General features: G+C 53.6%; 1 protein-coding gene across 21 annotated transcripts in view; it reads left to right on the top strand.

Annotated features, from left to right (window-relative positions):
* The window catches only part of ADAMTSL2 (ADAMTS like 2), a 68,599-nt gene that overhangs the window by 31,981 nt on the left and 15,321 nt on the right, over positions 1-21,297 (top strand). For 2 of the 21 annotated variants that reach the window (XM_074609380.1, XM_074609373.1), the window contains exons 1-13: positions 7,821-8,196; positions 8,400-8,491; positions 8,919-8,988; positions 9,696-9,807; positions 10,865-11,007; positions 11,635-11,710; positions 12,116-12,218; positions 13,925-14,070; positions 14,182-14,305; positions 15,252-15,332; positions 16,340-16,515; positions 17,480-17,822; positions 18,527-18,908. In XM_074609380.1, coding sequence (XP_074465481.1) covers positions 9,697-9,807; positions 10,865-11,007; positions 11,635-11,710; positions 12,116-12,218; positions 13,925-14,070; positions 14,182-14,305; positions 15,252-15,332; positions 16,340-16,515; positions 17,480-17,822; positions 18,527-18,908 — 1,685 coding nt within the window. In that variant the 5' untranslated portion in view covers positions 7,821-8,196; positions 8,400-8,491; positions 8,919-8,988; position 9,696. Of the gene's footprint in view, positions 1-7,818; positions 8,197-8,399; positions 8,644-8,918; positions 8,989-9,695; positions 9,808-10,864; positions 11,008-11,340; positions 11,806-12,092; positions 12,219-12,284; positions 13,245-13,924; positions 14,071-14,181; positions 14,306-15,251; positions 15,333-16,339; positions 16,516-17,479; positions 17,823-18,526; positions 18,909-21,297 lie in introns of those variants that run through there. The other 19 variants (XM_074609375.1, XM_074609364.1, XM_074609382.1 and 16 more) reach the window with 16 other exon arrangements.

Below are 21,297 nucleotides of genomic sequence, written 5' to 3'. Positions count from 1 at the left end.
CCTCCCGTGCGCTCACACCGAGCTCAGTTTCTCAACCATGCCCTCAGGCTTCTCTGCGTGGACGCGTCCAGGAGATCTCCCTGAAATTCAGGAGCCGAGCATCGGTGGGGTGGAGGAGTTTGAGCAGATCACTGTGCGGCACAGAAAAGCTGGAGGAAAGGAGATCAAATCCAAGCAGCGCTCGGGCTGCTAATCTACTCAGTGGCTTCTCTCTTTTATTATGACTTTTTATTATATCGCTGCTGCTCCCCTCCTGAGTTAATTTCTTTTCCTTGGAGCCTCGCAGGGATTCTCGGCATCTTTTCGGTACAGCTGTTCCCGGGACGCAGGGAAGCAGGAATGTTACACTTGAGCAACCGGCTTTGTGGCTGCGGGTTCGGGGAGGAGGCTGTGAGCCGCGGTAGGAGCCACCGACTATTTCTGAGCCCCATCGGATGGGCTCGGCTGTCCCCCTGGGAGGGGGGAGGGGGGGTCCGGTGGAAAGGCAGGCATGTACGGAATCAAAAATGCTCCTTAAACCACTCTGGCGAAGTTGGAAAGGGCTCCGGGAATGGGAGCGCAGGGGCGTTGTGTGTGCAGTGAGAATGGCACGAGAGCGTTAAAGCGCTGACCCGAGAGGGCTGTGCCGAGAGCCTTCCCCGGGCACAGCTGCGATGAGCTGCGCAGGGCTGCCGTTTTCAGCTGATATTGCAGGAACCATCCACGTTCCTTGGCCGGCTGCAGGCAGCGTCGCTCCGGGGGACGCTGCCCACACCACGTCTCCAGCCGCCCTCCTGCCTGGGCAAGCCGTAAACTAACCACAAACCCCTGCAAAACTGAATGTCTACCAACAAATAGTGAAAAACTCTGGTGCCCCTAATAACCATGAAAATTAATCCCTCCAAGCCAGCACATAAATACCCTGCTTCTCCCCGCGCCTCCAGCCCTGAGCGGGAAGCGGAGCCGAGTGCCAGCCCGCCCCGGAGTACCCTGTTCCTTTGCTGTGCCATATCCTCAGAGGTATCCGTTATTCCGCGTTATTCTTGCAGGAGCTGCTTGGACCAAGGAAGATGCTCAGGGCCGGTGCGTGCTGCACGGCGGGGCTTGTCCCCGGGAGGGTTTTGAGTGGGGCTGGTGTCAGCTGGTGGCACAATCCGCTCCGGATTCCTGGCTAAGCCATCCGCATCCACCCTGCTTTTGTGGCCACGAGGTCGGTGTCAGAGAGGTGAAGGCGCAGCTCAAAGTGAGTTGGCGAGGACAAACTTCCGCCTCTGGGTACAAAGCAGCCCCCCTCGCCCTCCTGGGACCACTTGCAAGGAGGTGGCAGTTGTGCCACAAGCCACCGTTCGCGAGGATGCACGAGGCTGGTGCTCGTGCCAAATGGCATCAGTTGGAAAGTACGATCGAGCAGTTGTTAAATGCTTCCCCCTCGCCCCCATCCTTTCCCCAAAACCTAGCTGGAGCCCACTGGAAAGGAAACCCCGTTGGCTGCCGGATGCAGCAAGTGCCAGCCATGGCAAGCGCTGCCCCGAGCAGGGAAGTGTTGGAGCTCTCAGGAGCGAGAAAACATTCCACAGGTTGTCGGGTCGGGGCTGGTTGTTGTTTTTTTTTTTTCTCTCCCAGCTGCACACCCTGGGCTGGCGTTTGGTTTGCTGCCAGCGCTGTAGGCATAGAGGGGAAAAAAAAAAAAACAAACCACCAACCCCACACCGGTTTGCACACGTGTTCCAGCTATTATTGAAAAAAAGAGAGCCCGAAGTAAGCCGCGAGGCGAGGGGCAGGCAGGTGGCGAGCTCCTGTCGGGAGCTGCTGCTTAAAAGGTCTTTGTTCAGGCTGCGAACAAACCGCAGCGTCAGACATGGGCTTCGCAAACCTCCCCGGGAAGGAACCTGAATAACAAAGGGCCGGGGCTTTGTTCCTTCTCTCCTAAACAGGTAGGAAATGTAGAAAGAGCAAATTTTAGCTCCTGCAGTTAAGTACTTCTGGCAAGCGGATTCGAAATCCACATTCCACAGGGCTAATTTTGTGTGGACCGGAGCGCACGCAGGAACGGTGATATATATGGCTGAAAACCGGTTCCCAGACGCCAAAACCAGGTCCTGGTATGCCGTCCTGGATCCTTCCAGGGTAACATTAACCATGACTTTCTGTAAGAGCTTCTACCCTTTCAACTCAGACACTGCAGGGAAGGAGAGAGACGTAGATAGATTTGTTTTATTTTTAATATGGGGGTGATAGTTTGAAAGTAGTATATATTGGAACCGAGGATGGGGGACCCGTGCCAGTTGAGAGCACTGAGAGTATATTCTCCTTGGATAGGCATAGGATGATCTTTCACCCGTGTGCGGTGTAGCCTGTGTCGGAATTGAAACCTGCTCCATTGTGTGTCCCCGGCTACCGCCAGGTTTGAAATAATGGTGATAATGACACTAAAGTGGAGATTTAAGGTTGCGGCTTCTAGGCGGGTTTGCCATTTGCGGTGCCAAAACACAAGCGTCGGTGTGAGCGGGTGCGCCCGGAGGGCTGCGCCAGTTCAGCGCTCACCGCAAAGTGTTAATTACCATTTCTGTTCATTCGGAGTCGAGTTTTTCATCTCCGTAACACTTTGACTCGCACGCTCTGGACTGAGGGATAACGGTGAAAAGCTGGATGTTGCCCGGTTTCAGCAGGATGATGTGCTCTGGCTCAGCCCCGAAGGAGCCCCGAGCCGTTTGGCGAGCACGGCACCGTCCAGCTTGCAAAGATTTCTTGCCGTCTTGCCGCTCTGCCTCGGGAATTTGCGCAAGAAACCTCCTGGTGTGAAAGGGCCTGGTGCAAGCGTGGAGCAGCCCGTGGGCAGGAGCCCTTCCCTGCCCAGCTGGAGAAGGGACGGCTGTAGCGTCTGGATAAAATACCTCTCGTCGCCTACCGCAGCCGTTTGCAGGAGGCGCCGGGGCAGACGGTGCTTTCTGGAGAGCTGAAATCCTCACCCGGGCCCTGGCACGAGGGAACGGGAGCCCCATAAAGGCAGAGCCACCGGCTGTGCCGGAGCCCCTTGCGCGGCCGGCGCTGCAGACCCGGCTCTCATCCACCCCGCTCCCATCCCCAGCCCTGCCAAAGCACCTGCATCCTTCTCTTTTTTTATTAGTGGAATAAATTGCCACTTAAAATATCCATTCTCTGAAAGGCCTGGCCCCATTTTAGGCAGCTTTAGCTGAATACTTGCCCTTAAAAAAATTCCCCCCTTCCCGTCTCCCTCTTGAATAAACCTATTATGCATATTCCTCATCGGTATCCTCACTTCTTTTTTCCTTAAGGGTTTTTTTTTTTTTCACTCTTCCCTTCTCCTCTACACTCTTGTGGCCCATTACAAGTACCGTTAATGGTGGGGACACGTCTTTTCTTGTCACCAGTTTTCCATTGCTCATACCCTTCGGGGTGTCCCGGCTGCTCGGGGCGGCCATCCTGCTGCCAAATTTGGGGGGGGGGGGGGCAGGCAATGCAGGGGTTTATTGCATGTTTCATGGTGTTTAATGGGGTTTTTTTTACAGTCCTGACTCCTGGAGCCCGGTAACGATGTGAGGGTCTCAGCTCTCACCCCGTTGGTCAAAAATGTCATTTTCTGAAGAGAAAAGCTTGAAGCTGTGGTGCTTCAAGGCTGAAAATCCAGAAGGGAATGAAACCAGTCTTAGGGTTTTGGGGAGTCTGACTCATGGTTTTTGAATGCCTGTGGTTGGCAGTGCTGCAGAGCTGATGGCCCTCAGCACAATACTGCACAACTTCCATGCGAGACTCATTCCATTAAAAGAAAAAGCTTTCCTTTTTTTAATCTTTGCGTAGCTAAAATTTTGAACTGTGCGACTTGTCCAGAAGCTCCGGGGACGTTTACTCTTTGGGGACAGGCAAAATTAAAGTGAAAGAAATCTCCAGGAAAAAAAAGAGGGTTTTAAAGTTGTTGAAACTCTGGCCATGACCGTACCTGGGGTCACTGTGGTCGCTTGTGGCTTTCAAACTGCCCAGAGATATTTTTTAATAGGAATCTGATGGCGAGAGCAGCGTGGGGTCTTTTGCTTGTTCAGTTTGACTCAACATTTTGCAAACCTCCATGGATGAAACCCTCACGCCAACATGGTATAAATCATCGTCATCCACGTACATGGAGTCACGCAGGCATGAAGTGCCTTGCCCAACACTGCACCGTAGGTCACTCTGCAAGGGACCGGGACTGTCTCTAAAGGACCCTTTTTTTGGACTCCTCTTGCTTGTTTTAGTTACCCAGTGGCAGGCCATACCCACAACTCTTGAGAAGAAGGTAGGGCTGGCTGCCAGGGCCTTTTTTGGGGGTTTTGCCACATTTTGATGCCCCTGGCAATGTCCCGGCCATGCAGGGACCTCACCCACTTCGTGGCTGGCTCCATGCGCCAGGCTCGACTGGAAGTAACGTTGAACAAATGGGTCACTTCTGTAGGCAGTCTTAAAAAAGAAAAAAATCAGTTACTCGTCTTGCCCCCGAGCAAAGACAAAGCTGCTGGGGGGTCCCAGGCCAACAGACTCCAGACTACACTCCTGCTCCTCCTCGAGCCTGGCTCTCCTGGACCTGAGCAGGTGTTTTGGTGGGGCTGACTATGGTAGAGCTGTCCCATCTGCCATGCTGGCGTGGGGGCTGAGCCAGAAAAGGGCTAATTTTGCTGGGAAAGCAGTGCTGGAAACCTACAGCCCATGGCTGGGGCATGGCTCTGGCTGACCAAGAGCAGGTCCTGTGGTACGTTGTTCATGGAGGACCTGCTCTAGGGATATGCGTGGGGCTCAGTGGGTCCAAGGGATGGTGGTTGGGTTGGGATGGGAAGGTGTCCCGTGCTGGGGACCACAGCGAGACGGCCGGTGGCTTGTGCCTGGATCAGAACTTACCGTCACTCTCTGCTGCAGGTCAAGGATGGAGGTCCCCCTCCGCAGCAAAGGCTGCCCTGGCAAACGGACCCCCCAACCCCTCCCCAGATGAGAGGGCCTGATCCTGCAAAACGCAGAGTGCCTCCGCTCGGCTGAGCAGCCCTGGCTCCCGCTGAGCAGAGCCAGTGCCCAGCCCAGCACTTTGCTGAACTCGTTTCAGCCAAGGAAACTCCTTTCCTCTGCAGGCACTTCTCCGGCCAAACCAGCAGCCAGTCGCCGGCGTCTCTCCCCCGGCTGGAAGAGGTTATTTTGGAGTGTCTGTCGCTCCTTTTATTTGCACGGCACCGGTTTGGGATGGAAAGCCTGGCAGCTGCCTGCCCCGCAGCTGCCGTGTGTCCCTCGGGGAGGTTGTCAGGGTAAGAGCCCACCGACCCCACGCCGTCGCAGGGACAGGCATTGCTCCGGTGGCTCTGAGCAGTGCCGGGAGGGGAATGCTCAGCACTGGGACCTCCAGAATGCTTTGCCAAAGAGTGCAGGATGCAGGGCTGGCTCAGGGACCCTCGCCCGAATCCTGAATTTCCCTGGGAAAGTCCAATATGAGCCCTCAGCGACCGTCCCTGGGTGGGAAAGCCTCTCACTGTCCATGCAGGTGCATCTTGTCTCAATTTACTCCAAGCCCAAAAGCAGTAAATAACATCTGCAAATCATTTCTAACGCTTATGCCAAAAACTGGGAGATAAAAAATGCTGTCGTCTGAGCCCGGCCGTCGGTGATTAATGCCGTACCTGCCGGCAGCCTCGGCGGCGGCAGCAGCACCCGCAGCCCCGCGATTTTGGGGGCAGCGCTGGCCCCAGGGGTTTTGGGGTGGTGGGAACGGGGGCTGGGCCAGCCCCACGTTGGAGCCGTGGGGGTTTGGCCGATGTGAAGCTGGATGGAGGCTCGTGTTTTGGATCTGCTCTCCGGTGCGTTTTGTTTTCGGGGCTGTTTTTGCTCCCACCGAGGCGATGGCATCGCTCCTGCTGATTTCACGAGGCCGGGCCGGGGCTGCGTAAGCCGCGCTGCTGCGGCCAGGGATAACACTGCGTGATTTATGGGAGCAATCAGTTGCCACTAGGAGCCGGTTAGGAATTTTCCGATGAAACGGGGATTGCGTCAGAAACCGCTGAGTCATCTCAACTGTTTCATAAAAAAAAAAAAAAAAAAAAAAAAATCCTTTGGCTTTGATGAACTTTTGGTGAAGCACAGGGACCAAACGCGTCTCGCCTGCTGCCGGCTCCCCCAGCGCTTGCCTCGGGGACAGCCTTCCCCCACCAGCCCGCTTTCCTCCCCCCGGTGCTCCCCAATCCCGGGGTGTCCCTGTGGCAGAAGGGGGTGTGGGGTCACCCGGGGATGGGCTCTCCTGGGGTGCAACCTCCTGCCAAATGCCAAACCCCAGGGCTGGCAGGAGCGCACCGGGGCAGGGGGGGACGCAGGGGCTCACACGGACCCGGGCAGCTCTGGCGTTTTCAATGTGAAATATTTTGATGCTTTTAAAACCTCTCGTGTTCAGACTTTTCCCTCCTGGTTGTTCCAAAACGGAAAGGGTTTTCTCCTGCGTGTCTCGGGCTGGGATATTTTGAAATGCAGAAGTTGGGTGAACTCAAGTGCTAAATTTTCCCAGTGTCCTGGTCACAGCCAACCGATGGAAAATTGAAAGTTGCAAATCAACCTAGCTGGGTAAATTAAAACAGGCTGGCAGACATTTAGCCAAACAGAAAAGGAGACTTCATTTCCCATGTAAATTTTTTGGGACAGATTCTCCACTCAGCTTCACACAGCCATCCCTGGGAGGACTGAGTCCCAATTAACACCACCAGGGACCCGCAGCGATTCCCGCAGGGTGCTGGGAGCTGTGCAGGGATCCGTGCCCCACGGCGGGGTCAGAGCATACCCTGAGGCCCCGCAGATGGGAGCTCCTGGCCCACCGAAGATGGCGAGGGGGCTGAACGTTGCCACCAAGGGCCAGGAGCAGCCTCTGGCGATAACCGCGACAAACTACAGTGATCGCCCTGGGTGCAGAGCCAGTGCCGGGGGGCAGTGCCCCGCTGGGAGCACTGGTTTTGCCCTGTGTGGGGCAGGTCTAGAGGGGAAGGAGGAAAGGCTTGAGCTGAAGCATCTCTGGTGCGACGAAGGAAATGGTTCAGGTGGGCTGCCCAAAGCTGCTGGGATGTGACCACCGCGTGGGCAGGGGGGATGTGCGGAGGAATGTATAGCAACGTGTGTCACCACGTAGGCGAGGTGTCTCGGCAACCACATTTTACATGTAAAGACCACAGAGAACAGACCGCATATGCCGCAAGTAGGTTACATACACAGTATAACTGTGTCCTTCTTTATGCCATGGGCTTTTCTCTCTGACACACACATAGATGTCACATACTATACGTGCATGGCTGTCACTGAGCCAGGGGGACTGTTCTCACCCCAAAATGGCTCTTCACATGCACCAAGCCCATTTTCTGACCGCCGCCGTTCTCCTGCGTGGCAGAAAACTGTTTCAAGCAGCACGACTTGACGCCGAGCCTTGCCAAGTGACACCAAAAGCAGAGGATCACGGGGATTTGCTTTATTTTTCAGCAGAAAGGGCAATTAAAAACCTGGCAGACCGTACCCTGCCAGCCCTCCCTGCACTTCCAGAGGCAGGATGCGGCCGCACGGTCCCTGCTGAGGTACCGGGACTATTTTGGGCCACCTCACTTTGTGCTGGCGATGCGGGGGGAGGGGTGTGGGGGATGGAGGGGTGGGGGGCAGCGGGTACCGGGGGTCGGAGGGGGCGCAGCATCTTCCCGGGGTGGGGGAGTTCAGCATCTTCCCGGGGATGGGAGCTCAGCATCTCCCCGGGGGATGCCCGGGGGCGGGGGGGGGGGGCCCGGCGCTGCGTGTGCCGGGCGGGCGGCGGCGGGGACGCATGCGTGCGGGCTCCCCCCCCGCCTGTGCCCCCCCGGCCTCGCCGCAGGAAACCGGCTGGCGGCCGCGGGCCGGCGCCGGGGGAGGCGAGGGGTTAACCGGGGTGGGGGCATCCCGGGCCGAGAGGTGTGAATTCCGCCCGCTCCCCCCCCCCGCTTCTCCATCCCTCCATCCCTCCACACCCCCCCCTACACCCCCCCCGCCGCTATAAGAGCGGCCGGCGCGGGCTGGGGGGAGCCACTGCGGCGGCTCCTCCTCGCTGGAAGCCCCGGCGCTTTTGGCTGCCCTTTGAAGTCGGAGAGGGAGAAGGAGGGAGGGAGCGTCTGGGGCCGCCGCCGCTCCGCGCCGCCGCCGCTACCGCCCGGCCCCGGGAGCATCGTCCCCCCCCGGCCCCGCCGCATCCAGGTACGGCCCCGGCCCGGCCCCGCGGGGGTCCGGCCCCGTCCCCGCTCCCCCGAGCCCCGGCAGCGCTGCCCGGCGCCGCTCTCCGCCCTCCGGCATCGCCCGCCCGCCGCCGGCAGGTCCAGGGGCTCCCTCCGGTACCGCGATGCTCGTCGGCGACATCCCTCCCCCGCTTCTTTAATTTTTTCTTCTATTTAAACATGCAGCTCTGAGCGACTCTAGGATAAACCCTGAGCGAGCTCGGTTATTGGCTTTGAGTCAGAAGTGTCTGGAAGCCTTAATGAAAACCAAGTGTAAGGCAAGTCTCAGCCACCTGTCCCCGGGATCCCCAGCCAAGCGCTCTGGGCTTCCATTAATCAATGGATCTGCCTCTTGGAAAGTGTCTTTTGCATGTTGGACCTCTACCCTGGGGCGATCGCAAAGCGGAGTTGGGGACCTGGAAGCCCTCTGGTAATTTCTCTAAGCCAGATACCAAAGCCGTGCTGGCACTGCTGGCGGTTCTGCATTTCCAAAACTGCCACAAAAACCCTTGCAAGAAGGAAAGAGGAAAAAAAAAAAAAGGGGTAGGAAAGAAGCTCTTTATGTTGCAGGTCTGCAGTCCTGCCCCCTCTCCCCAGGAGCAGCCCCTCTCCCTCCTCCCTACTTCCCAAAGACACTGTCTAGTTACTTTTCAAGGGAAATTAGCTTAGGGGAGAATATTTTTATTTTTTTTCTTTTTCTTACAGACATGAGCTGCTTTGATTGCCTGGAAGCATGATTTCCTGAAACCTGCTCCTTTCTGGCTCTTGCAGTGAGGTTCACAATAAAACGTATTGTGGTTTTGAGCTGGGTTTTATTTAAGAAAATGCCATTCTGGGTTGCTCTCTTTCATGAGGCAGATGGAGAGAGAGATGAAAGGCTGACACTTGGGATACTTCATTTCTGCTCTTTAATTGTGGGTGGTTTCTTTTCTATAAGAACAGGCTTCTTCCCTGGGAATCGGTGGGAATTAGAGTGGAACAAATGAAAAAGGGAAAAATAATGGCTGTTAATTGCATTTTTTTGTCTATGAAGCCTTTCACCTCATTCTTCCAGGAGCAGTTCTGTAAACGAGGATATTTAAATGCGCTGCTTTTATAGATCCAGGGACGCTTCTTGTTACTCGCTGCCTCCTGTGCAACGCTTGCTTTGGTGTGAGCCACGTTCTCTTCCAAGGCAGGCTGGGAGCCTCGGCTCGCACTGGTGGTATCAAGCGCAGCCACTGGGAACCAGTGCAAAGTTGTGGTTTGGAGGATAGCAACCGAGACGGGATGCGAACCTGTACCGTGTTAATGCTGCCATTAATTAAATATAACTTCAGGATGGAGCCCTTGCAGTCACTGGTGGTTGGTGTCACTTAGCTGACCGGGAATGCCGAAGAAGACACGTGCTGTGTAACCCAGGCTGCGAAACGGCCCCTGCTCTCGCCGGGTGGTGGGGCTGGATGGGAGTTTTGCTTAGTGTGGGGTCTGGTTGCTTTCCAGGATGAAGATATCTAAGTGGAGGTGGAGCAGCATCTCCATCAGTGCGCGGTCCCAGCTGAAAGGCACCCTGGCCCTTCTTCTCGTGGGCAACGTTGCCTTTGTGATCGCTCAGGTAAGCCCATCGCCTTGCTGGGACATCCCTGGGCTTTAAAATGGTGTGGGGTCTGGGATGGGTAACTCCTGGGACTTGCAGGACTGGTCTGCGCGTGAGTTGGCTCTCCAGCAAATGTGAGGATGTGTGACTTGGCCCAGCTCTTTAGTCTGGGCTTAACTCAAGTTGTACCATCCATGGCTAAGAGGGGGCGCAGATCACTTCCAGGGCTCTGTAAGGCCGTGCCCTGTTCTGGAGCAAGCACCGCTTCCCTGGTCCCTGCAGTGGTTGGAACTTTCATGTACTTTGCCTGGAATATTATTATCCCTTTCCCAGTAAATACAGAATTAATAGAGCTCCCCTAACCAGCTGGTGATTCTGGATGGAAAAAGACATCCCTACCCCGTAATGAGCAATAGCTGGGACCCCCCCAGGAGGTTCTGCGCCCCTTGTGAAGGGATGCAAATGCCTTACTGAGCCCAGGCATGTGGTGGTGACACTGCTGGTGGAGCAGCTCCTTTGCCCTCTGATGCATGGTCACGCTGCTGCCTGAGATGGGGGTGTCAGGGACCCTCCTTGACCCTCAAGTGACAAACCTGTACTTGCAAAGAGAGCACATGGCCTCCTCCCGCCTGCTAGCGTCCCCCGGCATGGTCTCCCACTGCAGAGTGGATTTGCAAGGGTTTACTCAAGCTTTCAGTGAAGCTCTTGGCTGCAACAAGCTCTTCAGCTCCCTGAATTCATGGTGGAGCAAGAATCAGAGAGCACCAAAAGACTTGGAGAGTTTGGGGTTGTTTGGGAGCTCTGTTTTGCCAACTGAGAGAAACAATGAACATTTCCTTTCCCGAGGAATCCCAAATATTGCCATTTCATTCCAATTTGTAATGAAAACACAATTGGAAAAATCCAGGGTTTCTTGCGAGATGGCAATCTCGGGCTTGACCTCAGATGGAGAAGGAGATGCGCCGTTCGCTTGGGGCAGGTTGGGCGAGGGATGCCCTCAGCCCCCCCGCGCAGGCTCTGAGGTGCGGCTGCTGACTGCTGCTTCTCTCCCTGACCCACCTGGTGCCTCAAGCAGGACCTGGCGCAGACCTCCAACAGCCTGGAGGAAGGGGCAGACGTCACCGCGTACTGGTGGGGCGAGTGGACCAAGTGGACGGCGTGCACCAGGACGTGCGGGGGAGGCGTCAAGTCCCAGGAGCGGCACTGCCTGCGGCAGAGGTACGGCGCCCGCCCGCCAGGGTGCGGGGAGCTCCAGCTTGCTGGAGGTAGACTTGATCCAGAAGGTCATCGCTCAGTAGATAAGCACTTGGTGAGAAGGTGTTGTCTGTCAAACGCTGCTTGTGGAGAAGGTAAGTATGTCCCTGAGCGTGCTGCCATGAGGATGCTGTGCCCGGAGGACCAGCCAAGCTATTCCTGTGCTGGCCCTGAGGTGTCTCCTGCGGGGATCGGTGCAGATGGGCAGCAGACATGGTGTAAGCCCGTTCTCAAGGCTTCTGGGCACAGGGGCCAGGACACTGTGGTGCAGGGTTGGTTGGGGACCCGCTGATCCCGGCTGTTCTGTGCATGGCTCTGCCTTCTCCGGGCGCTGTGGTTGCCAGAAGGCACCTTGCAAATCTTGTCCCCAGGGCCTTGTCCCCATGATACCTCCTAGGGAGCTGTAATAAGAATAATTGTTGCTGCGGGTAGCCAGAGAGACCTTTGCTCTCAGCTCCAGTGAGACTGCCCTAGATGTCTGTGTGGCTCTGCTACATGGAGGCCGAGCTTACAGAAGCAGGGGACAAATATATTTAAAAAAGGGAAAAGAAGGCTTTCTGACCCCTGTCTAACCATCGTTTCTTTATTCAGAAGAAAGTCAGTGAGTGGGCTGGCTAATAAAACTTGCACTGGAACATCCAAAAGATACCAGCTCTGCAAAGTACAAGTAAGGATATCCTTTTTCTCATCAGGAACACCCGATATAAACCGTGGAAAATCATGCTCGCTTCCTGCGATGGCATTTCTGGGCCCCTTGGAGAGGTGACACCATTTCTCCTGTAGCTGTCACCCTGTTGTTCCTCCAAGCCAACAGGAGTTCCCTCCTTTGGTGCCCATCACCATCGTGTCGGGGCTTTGGGCCTTTTGCCTGCGCTGGGGGCCATAAAACCCAGCGGGTAGTTCTTGCACCATCTCCCGGGGGGGTTTCTCCTGGCTGTCCCTGCGGCGGGAGGAGGAGGATGTGGCTCTGGATGGGGCAGGCGGTGGAAACGCTCCTTGCAGCCGGTCGAGATGTGCCAGAAACCTTTCCCGCGTTTTGTTTTCATCAGGATATTAATGTATCCCATTCTAGGAGTGTCCTGCGAACGGAAGGAGCTTCCGAGAAGAGCAGTGTTCATCATTTAACTCCCATGTGTATAACGGCAAAACGTATCAATGGAAACCTTTATATCCTGGTAACAAGACATTCTTTGTGTGTTTCATAATGCTTAGCCAAAATATTTTGATAGTGATGATGCTATAGCCTGCGGGAAGGCTCCTCCTCTCCTGTTTTAAAGTGATTTTTCAGAGACACAATCAGCTGCCTCCCAAGTTCAAAGGCACGTTTTTGCAGCTGCAGGGTAGCTTAAAAATGAAATAACAACACGAATTCCTGGCTGTAGCTTGTGTTGGTCACAGCTCCCGAGCACCAGAGAGCTGGAAGGCTGGAGGAGGATGCGGGAGCACGGGGTGATGGGCTGCGCTGGCAGGGAGAGGCCGGCTCACCCCAACAAGTGTCCTTTGAGCTGGGGCCATCGCTGGCTGCGCTGCATTTCGGTGACATTTGCTCCCTCCCACACCCTTCACGGGCTCTGTCAAATGTCACCGAGATGCAGCCAGTGGGTTGGTCAGCCGGGGGGAGCGGTGCAGAACAGCAGGAGTAACGTGGGAGTCCGAGACTGAGATTTTTATGTTATTCCTAGGCACCTCACTCCCATTGAAATCAAGCATTAAACAAAAATCATGGCCAATTTTTAGAGCTATTGGGAATTCGGGACCTTTCTCCTGAGGAGGAGGCTCCTGAGCGCTGGTTCCTCAGATCCACGGTGCCATTTGGGTTTGGAAATAAAGACGGGGTCCAATGCAACTTTCTTGCTTTAGGGGTCTCTGTACATGCCTAAGAACAGCTACGCTTCATGAAATTACTTGTTGCCTCCTTTTATGTGAAGCGAGCCCCTGCCTCGCCAGCCTTCTGGGCAGGGTCAGCGTGGTAGAACTTGGCCCGTGGCAGGCTGGGTTGACTATAGCTCCTCGGCTGCTTTTGTCCCTTCCCTATGCCAAGGGGACAATTTCTTTAAAAGTATTTGCTCTTCAAGATGGTTCACCAGAATAGTTACAGTGAATTGTTTTGTTTTTTAGCAGGCGTTCACGTGGCTCCTGGGGGATTTGCAGAATAATGTTTTGACATTGATGCTGCCTTGCTTGGGCACGCGGGCCAGTGGGTATATGACCGCTCGCTAGTTGGCAGAGCTCCGCACTTAGCGTTGGGTTTCTGATGAAATATGAATCTGTCATTTGCTTCCTGCGGGTATTACAAAGCGCGGGACTGCCGTGTCAGTGGGTGCAGCCAGCCAGCTGCCTGCAGAAAGCAAAGGGTGAATGGAGTCCGACTTGAGTGAATGTTTATGGAAAAGTTCTTGTGTTTTAAGCTGCTATGGTTTTGAATATAGTCTTAATTATATGTATGCTTGTATCAGTATATCTATATTAATTTAAGTCATGTATTAAAAGTTGATATGTGAGCATGCATATGTTTTTGTGTAATGTGTACGGGTATCACTACTGCGAGTCCTTGCACAGAGTGGTGGCTCCTCCCGCTTCGGTGCCTGCCCTGGGCTGATGCTGGCGACGCGCTGGCATCCCGAGGTGCGCCCGTCCCTGGCAGCGGGGAGGACGGCCTGGCTGTGCGAGGGCTTGCAGCAGTGGGCTGGCACGCTCTCAGAAGTGCCATCTCCTGTCCGGCCTGAAGCACAAGAGATGGGAACTTCTGAGCTGCCGGCTGCTCTGCAATTGTGCTGTTGCTGCTGTTGTTTAGCTTGGCAGAGATTCGTTGACATTGGTAGGATGAAAAGTTATTGTGTTTCTGCTGTTTTGAATATATCTTTATATCCTTTCCCCTTAGATGACTATGTTCACATTTCTAGCAAGCCCTGTGACCTCCATTGCACCACTGTGGATGGTCAGAGACAGTTAATGGTTCAGGCTCGGGATGGAACATCCTGCAAATACACTGATTTCCGAGGGGTTTGCGTGTCTGGAAAATGTGAGGTTGTTAAACATTATAGCAAAAATATTGTTAGTAGCATTCAGAAAATTACAATGGGTGCGACATTTGCCTGACCCTCAATACTCTATTTGTGCATTATTTTTTGTTTTTAGCCGATTGGATGCGATGGCATTCTCTTTTCCACCCACACCTTGGATAAATGTGGAGTTTGCCAAGGAGATGGGAGCAGCTGCACTCATGTGACCGGCAGTTACCGGAAAGGAAATTCTCATCTTGGTAAGGCTTTTGGGGATCTTCTACTTTATTTGTATGAGAGGTTTTTTTAATTTTTTTAAAATGTATTTATTTTCTGATAAACTGCTTTCAGCTCTTACCAACTGCCCTGCTCCAGTTTTTCCCACGTGTTCTGCGCGTGTGTCAATGCCACTTGTAAATTTGGGCAGGGAAAGCCACCTTTAAAGAAAAACAGTAACTTTGCATGACTCGTGTCAGAAGCCTGAGGTCTGTGACGCTGAATGCTGCGAAAGGGTTATGCAAGAGGCTGGCGTCTATTTTAGTCTTATTTCAGTCTTATTTCTCATGACCCAGTAAGACTAGAAATAAATGGTTTGTAATAACAGGAAGCTGGGGTGTTCTGAAAGACCAGGATTTCCAAAATTAGTGTGAAGTAAAGCAACAGAACCTACTTGCCCTAAGTATAGCGACCTAACTCGGGAATAGTGATTAACGCTCCCTGAGGATCAGTGTGAGACGGAGCACGCTGCGGGGACTTCGGTGGCCTGGGGAGGACTCGTCCCATCACTTAGTGCCAAGCAAAGGGGGAACCGAGCTGGAATCTCTTGCTGGGGCTTCGGGAAGACCGGCTGGCGCAGGGTTCAATACTGAGCCCCAGGGCAGCTTCTCTAGCTGACAAAGCAGTTTTCAGAGATCTTTTCTTATACCAGTTTACCTAAATCTGTTATTTGTGCGTGTAAAGATTGCATTCTTTTTCCCCTTGGCTGTGTTTTTCCACCATAAACCAGGATTTTATCTTCTATTATCAATAAGGTCCTGTTTGCAGCCTAACAGCTGTCGACATTAGGGTTTTTTTTAATCCCTAACTCCTTATAAATAATTTTGGATCGAGGCCAGCCTGCTTGATATATTGCAATACTGACTACCAAGTGTTTCATTCAGATTATTCGTTACAAAGTTCCTTTCGTTAATCTGTAGTTTCCCATAGGCTATTCTCTGGTAACGCACATTCCTGCCGGAGCAAGGGATATCCAGATAGTAGAACGGAAAAAATCTGCAGATGTTCTGGGTGTGTATAACCTCTTGGTACTTCCCTACAATGCATGCCTATACTTGCTAATGCTTTTTCCAATGCGAAGATGAATGTAGTTTTATTGCAGACATGAGCTAAATCCATAGTCAACGTAAATCACCACCACGTTGTCTAAGCCAGCGCGTTTCTCCTCGCTGCAGTGGGAGCAGCCGGGCTGCACATAGCAACGTTTTGATTGCTTTAACGCAGACGCTGTTGGTCAATACTGTTGCCACTTCAGCGTGTTATGACAAACCCGCCTGGTGCCAGGTCACAGATGGCAGGGTGACTTCACCTCTCTTGTGATCCCCTTGACCTTGTTGCGCTTGGGGAATGTGCAATGGCCACGTGGCAGCAGCGCCAAGGAGATGGGACCTACACGTTGCCTCGCTGAAGTGTTGGTGGCCACGCCATCTGTCTTGTGATGGAGGTGGCAGAGCTGCTCAGGAGGGGGGTGGAAAAATCTGGGCTTGCCCAGAAGAAGCGCATTTGCTACTGTCATGCTGCCGTCATGGTCTGGTGCTGCCTCAGAGGCCCGTGGCCATGGGCAGGAAGGCTTGAATGAAAAAGGCTTGGTTTAGTGCAGCTCCTCAGTAGCTCTGGCTGACCTGTCTTGGGCCACGGCTGGGTCAGGTGGCAGCAGCTCAGTGCTCCCAAGGAGGCAAGTCCTGCCATCGGCCATCCGACGGTCTGCTTATTGCCTGCGGAGCTGGGATTATTAAATGCTCATGCTGTGCTAGTGCCAGAAGGGGGAGAGGAGCCGTGGGCTAGCATAAGCCATAAGCCAGGAGCTTGCGATGTAGAGGGACGCATGGCCCAGAACTCTGGGCATGTAATCGCATGACATGTGTTGGAAGTAGGCGATAAATGCATTGTAATGGAGGAGAAACACTTGTTTTATTACTGTGACACCCTAATAATTTTATCCCCGAATGCACAAGTGGCAATATTCCATACCTCCGCTCTTACATGCGATGGCACTGATTTTTTTCTCTTGTTTGAAGCTGTGGCTGATGAAGCCGGGTACTACTTCTTCAATGGGAACTACAAAGTTGACAGTCCGAAGAACTTCAACATTGCAGGCACGGTGTTCAAGTACCGCAGGCCCATGGATGTTTATGAGACCGGCATAGAGTATATTGTCGCCCAAGGACCAACAAACCAAGGGCTGAATATAATGGTGAGCTTTGACTTTTCAAGTTTGCAAGGCTGAGGGTGATGGAGAAGGGAAAATCTGCGTTGGATCGAGGAAAAGGTGGGCGTGGGAGCAGAGTTCTGCTGTGGTTTCCCAGCTTTCCTGGGCAGCTTGGGGAGCGGAGTGGGAGCAGTGACTGTGCCCGATTCCTTGCACGAACCTATTTTATTTGCGTCAGTGCTCTCGAGTGCAGGCAGGGCTGTGAATAATGAACGTGGGCTTGGTGACCCCTCGCTCTGCAGGGAGAAGATGCCTCAGGCATTGTGGGGGCACTTCTCTTCTACTCCTCGGCATTTTTATCCATGTTACCTGGCAGGAAAAGTAAAAATAAGAAACTGGGACAGACAGCTTAGAGAAGTGCACAGAACTTAAACCCCAACCCTTTCTTGAAAGCAAACCATCTAACACCAGGCATGTGAAGAAAAGTAATTTAATTTTTCTTCTGGGCAGCCAGCCAGAGGCCCAACTCCTGCCATCTTCCATGCAGCCCCGGGCTCCTCCGGACGGGGAAGGGATGGTTGCTTGGGTCCTTCTAAAGCGTGAGACCAGGGAGGGGTTGTAGCGCGTCAGCTGTGAGTGCCCATCCCCAGCAGGGATGTAGTCGCTGAAGGGGTGTGTGCACATTCCTCATAAAGCCACAAAACATGGGTTTGCAAGTGATGGTGGGTAACTTCTGAAGTGGCTCTCTCAAGTCTCTGGTGGCTCAGTGGCAGAGGGACCGTGACCTGTGGCTCCCAGTCCCTGAGCTGGGGCTAATCACCAGGGCGGTGCTGCCAAATAACCCTCGGAAAATTGTGCTGGGCTCCAGTTGTAAGAAGCTGGCCATACGACAGAAAGCAGATTGGAAATAGCAAAGCAGACGCTCACCAACTGTCAAGTCCACAATGAATCACAAATTTTGCATGCTGTATATTCACTGCATCCGCTAATAATTTAATTTGTTTGCTAGGTCTGGAATCAAAATGGCAAGAATCCATCCATCACGTTTGAATACATCCTCCTGAGGAAGCCACACTCAAAAAATCTGCAGCCCATCTACTACACCTTCTCTGAGTCAGATAGCGAAGAAAGCAGAGAGTTCGATGGAGACGTGCCATTGGGTTTTATCCAGCACAATGCAACCTATTTTGGGAAAATCTCCAGGGAAAGGATAGACTTGGAGAACCAGGTGTTTGGAAGGCAGGACACGGAGGAAGATTTAAACTTGAGCAAAGGTCAGGAAACCAATGAGGTCTATGAAAGAGCAGAAACAATTGACTGTGAGCCAAAACTGAAGGGCAAACAACCCCAAGGTAAGGAGACTTGGGCCTCACCGTTCTGCTTCTCAGAGCTCTTGTTGAGAAATGCTCTGTTTCTACCTCTGGTGATTCTGCTGGTTTGTGTTTTGGAAACCTTGGAAAGTTTTTTTTTTTTTTTTTTAAAATGTCTCTGCTCATAAATCCTCTTTGCCCTTCAGGTTCTGGTTTCTGGCGGGTGGGGGGGGTGGCCATGGGTAAGGTCTCCTCGCTGGTGCCCTGCCTTGCTTTGCCTCATGCCAAGGACAGGAGGGAGCCCTGGGTGCACAGAGATCCCCGTCACAACATCTTCCATCACCTCCCACCTCTGCCCAGCCCCCAGCAACCTCCTTCCCATTCCAGTCCCTTGGGCATCCCGCCACCAAAGTGCCTCGGGTGCTTTCCCAGCATGGCTGCATGGGCTCTGGGGCCAGGAGGGCATCTTCCTTTCTGACCTCTGCTATTGCTTGGGGCAGTGCTGGCAGGTGCTGAGCTCTCTTCTGGCCATGTGATAGCAGGATGAGACCCACAGAGCTTCACACTCTTCCCAAACGGATACAACCCCATGAGATTCCCTCTCCCCAACCCATCTCCTGCCTCTACCCTCCCGGCTGGCTGCTCAGGCTCCGGCGTGCCCCCACTGCTCCAGGCTGCTTTCGCCTGCCAGCCTGAATGCATTTTGTGGTTGTCACTGTTGTTTCCCCCTGTTGGCTCCAATCTAGATTCAAACGTAACCAGGTCTACTTACCAGACAGACCATGACGACAGAGACCTTGACCCCAGGTTCACCTCCAGGGAATTCCTTTCGGAGAACGCCATCACAGACAAGCTGCTGGACAAGACCTCGGACTCCAAGGAGCTGGTGCTCAACATGACCATGAACAGCATCTTTGCCCAGGGAGACCCAATCAACTCTGTGGGGTCACACATTGACAGTCTCTATGTTGATTATGAGGACGCTGATGGTGTTGTGACCTACACCATTAATGGCACCTACATGGAGCTGAGCAATGGCAAAGCCATCAACACGTCTGCCGAGACACCGTTTTCAAATGCCACTGTCACCATGACCAGCCCTCAAGGGAACAGAACCCACAAAGCAAGGTAGGAGACATGTCTTTATAGTCAATCCTAGTTATTGCTGTTTTTGACTCGTAATAGCCCTGTGCTCAATGTAGGCCCCATGGCATGGTTTCTATCTGCTTTGGAAGTCAGCAGGTAAGTGGTGGTAGGATGCTGTATGTGAAAGTTTTCTGTTGGGGGTTGATTTGGAAGGAAGGGCCAGAGGTTTGGGAGCAGAAAGTCAAGAGAGCATTTAAGCAAGAGGAAAACTCACTGCCCTGGTTGTTGGGGATGCTGGCAAGGCCATGCTGATGGCTGTCAGCTTGTGCATTGCTCTGCCTGTCATAGCTCATTATCAGAGCCATGGCCATAAAGAAGCCTCTTCCTTTTGTCTTCTCTTGATGCCCTGCTCTGATTCCCCAGGCCCCTTCCTCAGAGTTCTGATGCAGCAGAAGTTGGTCCTGGCCCCTTTTTACCCACCCTGTTGACTGCCACCCACCATCCTCCTCACTTGTGTTGGCGGGAACGTGCTTCCAGCAGCTCCCAGGCATGGCCCTGCCTGCTTAACTACTGCTGGAGAGGCAGAGCAGGACGACAGGAGCTCTTCTTAGGGCCTGCAGAAATAGCCTGGGTTTGATATCTTGATGGATGGATGCTCAAGCAGTGCAATTAGTCACTGCTTTGACAAGGATATCAAAAGCTCTCCAGTGACAGCTCATTGATTGATATTAGGGCTGTCACTTCAGGATTCCTTGAATGGCTGGTTTGGGGTGGTAGTGCTATAAAATGTAGTGGGAAGGTAAAAAAAGGCTTAATCTATCTTTGGCAGCAGAATTCATCCAGGCAAGGATGGGCTGGGGGAAAGGGAGCGTCAGGATAGTGGTTGTCCACGAGCCTGTCTAGGGTCTTTTGGGGTGCCCCGGGTCTCTCTGGGGAGCAGCCACAAATCAAAGCAACCTGCAGGTAGCTGGCGCTGAAACTGGGGTCTTGGGAGCGATCCGTGTCCCAGACCCACAGCTGTGCATCTGGGTCCTGCCATGCACTGCCATGGCTTGTTTGGGGCCCACGGCACCTAAACCTCCCATGTGGGTCTCCTCCTGGCTCTGCTGCTTTGACTCTTTTGTCTCCCAGTCTTCACCACGAGTAAAACAGGAGTTATGTTGCTGAGTTTCAGAAGATGTGAAGCACTGAGCAGCTGCTCGCTGGTTATAGTTAGCTGTATTTACCCAGAACTTAGACTAGCTTATGCTAAAGAAAATGTCCATGCAGCCAAACGTACCAACAAACTTCTTAATGATAAGAACATTAAAACAGTGCCAAGGGCTTGAGTCTATCACCTCTTCTCGTGGCTTGGCTTGGAGACTCTGCCTCCAGCTGCCAAAGCAAGCATTTCATTAGCACTCTGACAGGCGAGGGCAGCGCCGGCAGCTCCCCTGCCTTCCCTTCCGTGGGGGGGAGGAAGGGGGCTGCCCCCCCTTGGGCCTCCTCTGGTCCCCCCCACGCTCCCTGGGTGGCCTCGGCTGGCACCCCGTGCGCACGCGGCTCTCCCAGGAGCTGTTAAAGGGGTCTCGTGCTTTCCTGCCTCCTGGGAATACAGGGACCTTCACATGCTCTAAACTCCGGAGCAGTTTGGCTGTTACAGATCAAGCACAAAAGACGGTCAGTGGCTCCAGTGCCGATTTTTGTGGTGCTAAAAAGCTCCTTGCACTATCGCTGGCTCCTCTGCTGAAGACACAGGGCAGGGATTTAAATGCCTTCAGGAAGGAGACCCAGCACTGCCATTTTTTTTTCTCTGCTCTTCCCTTGGTTTTGTTCTACAGTGTTTCTCCTTCTTCCACACACTGTCTCTAGGATAAAACATGAACTTTTCAGACCTAAACGTCGCTATCCAAAAAAGTTTTGTGCTTGCCAAAAGGCTGCATCCAGGCCCAGCTGGGGCTCTAGCCTGAGCTGAGGGATGCTCAGCTCCGTGCTGGCTCCGTCCCTTGCTGTGAAGCCCTGGGGGGTGGCTGAAAGGCCAGTGGAGGCAGATGTGGGGCAGCTGGGCTGCAGGAACCATGCTCTATGGAGGCATGTCATTTTATTAAAAAAAAATGAAATAAAATGGGGGGGGCAACAAGCAACCTCATGTCAAGAGGCTTCACCCACTACATGGAGGCATTGCCCAGTTCAGAAAGTCCCGTAATGTCATCGGTGATTAGAGCATCTGCATGTGTGGGACCTGGTGGAGCAGGGACGTGACTGCCATCACCACAGGGATGGGCGATCCTCCCTTCCAGGGGACAGGGCAGGAGGGACCATGTCGGGACAGCCAGCTTCTGCCCATGCCTCTGCTGCTTCCTCCAACTTCTTATTTGTTACGTTAAGCCCAGTTGCAATCCTAACACCAATCTGTATCTCCTGGGTGGGAATGACGGATGAGGAGCCCCAG

The sequence above is a fragment of the Larus michahellis genome, chromosome 15, assembly GCF_964199755.1.
Source record: "Larus michahellis chromosome 15, bLarMic1.1, whole genome shotgun sequence".
Classification (NCBI taxonomy): domain Eukaryota; kingdom Metazoa; phylum Chordata; class Aves; order Charadriiformes; family Laridae; genus Larus; species Larus michahellis.
Note: the sequence above shows the minus strand (reverse complement) of the source record. Positions and strands in the feature narration are given on the sequence as shown.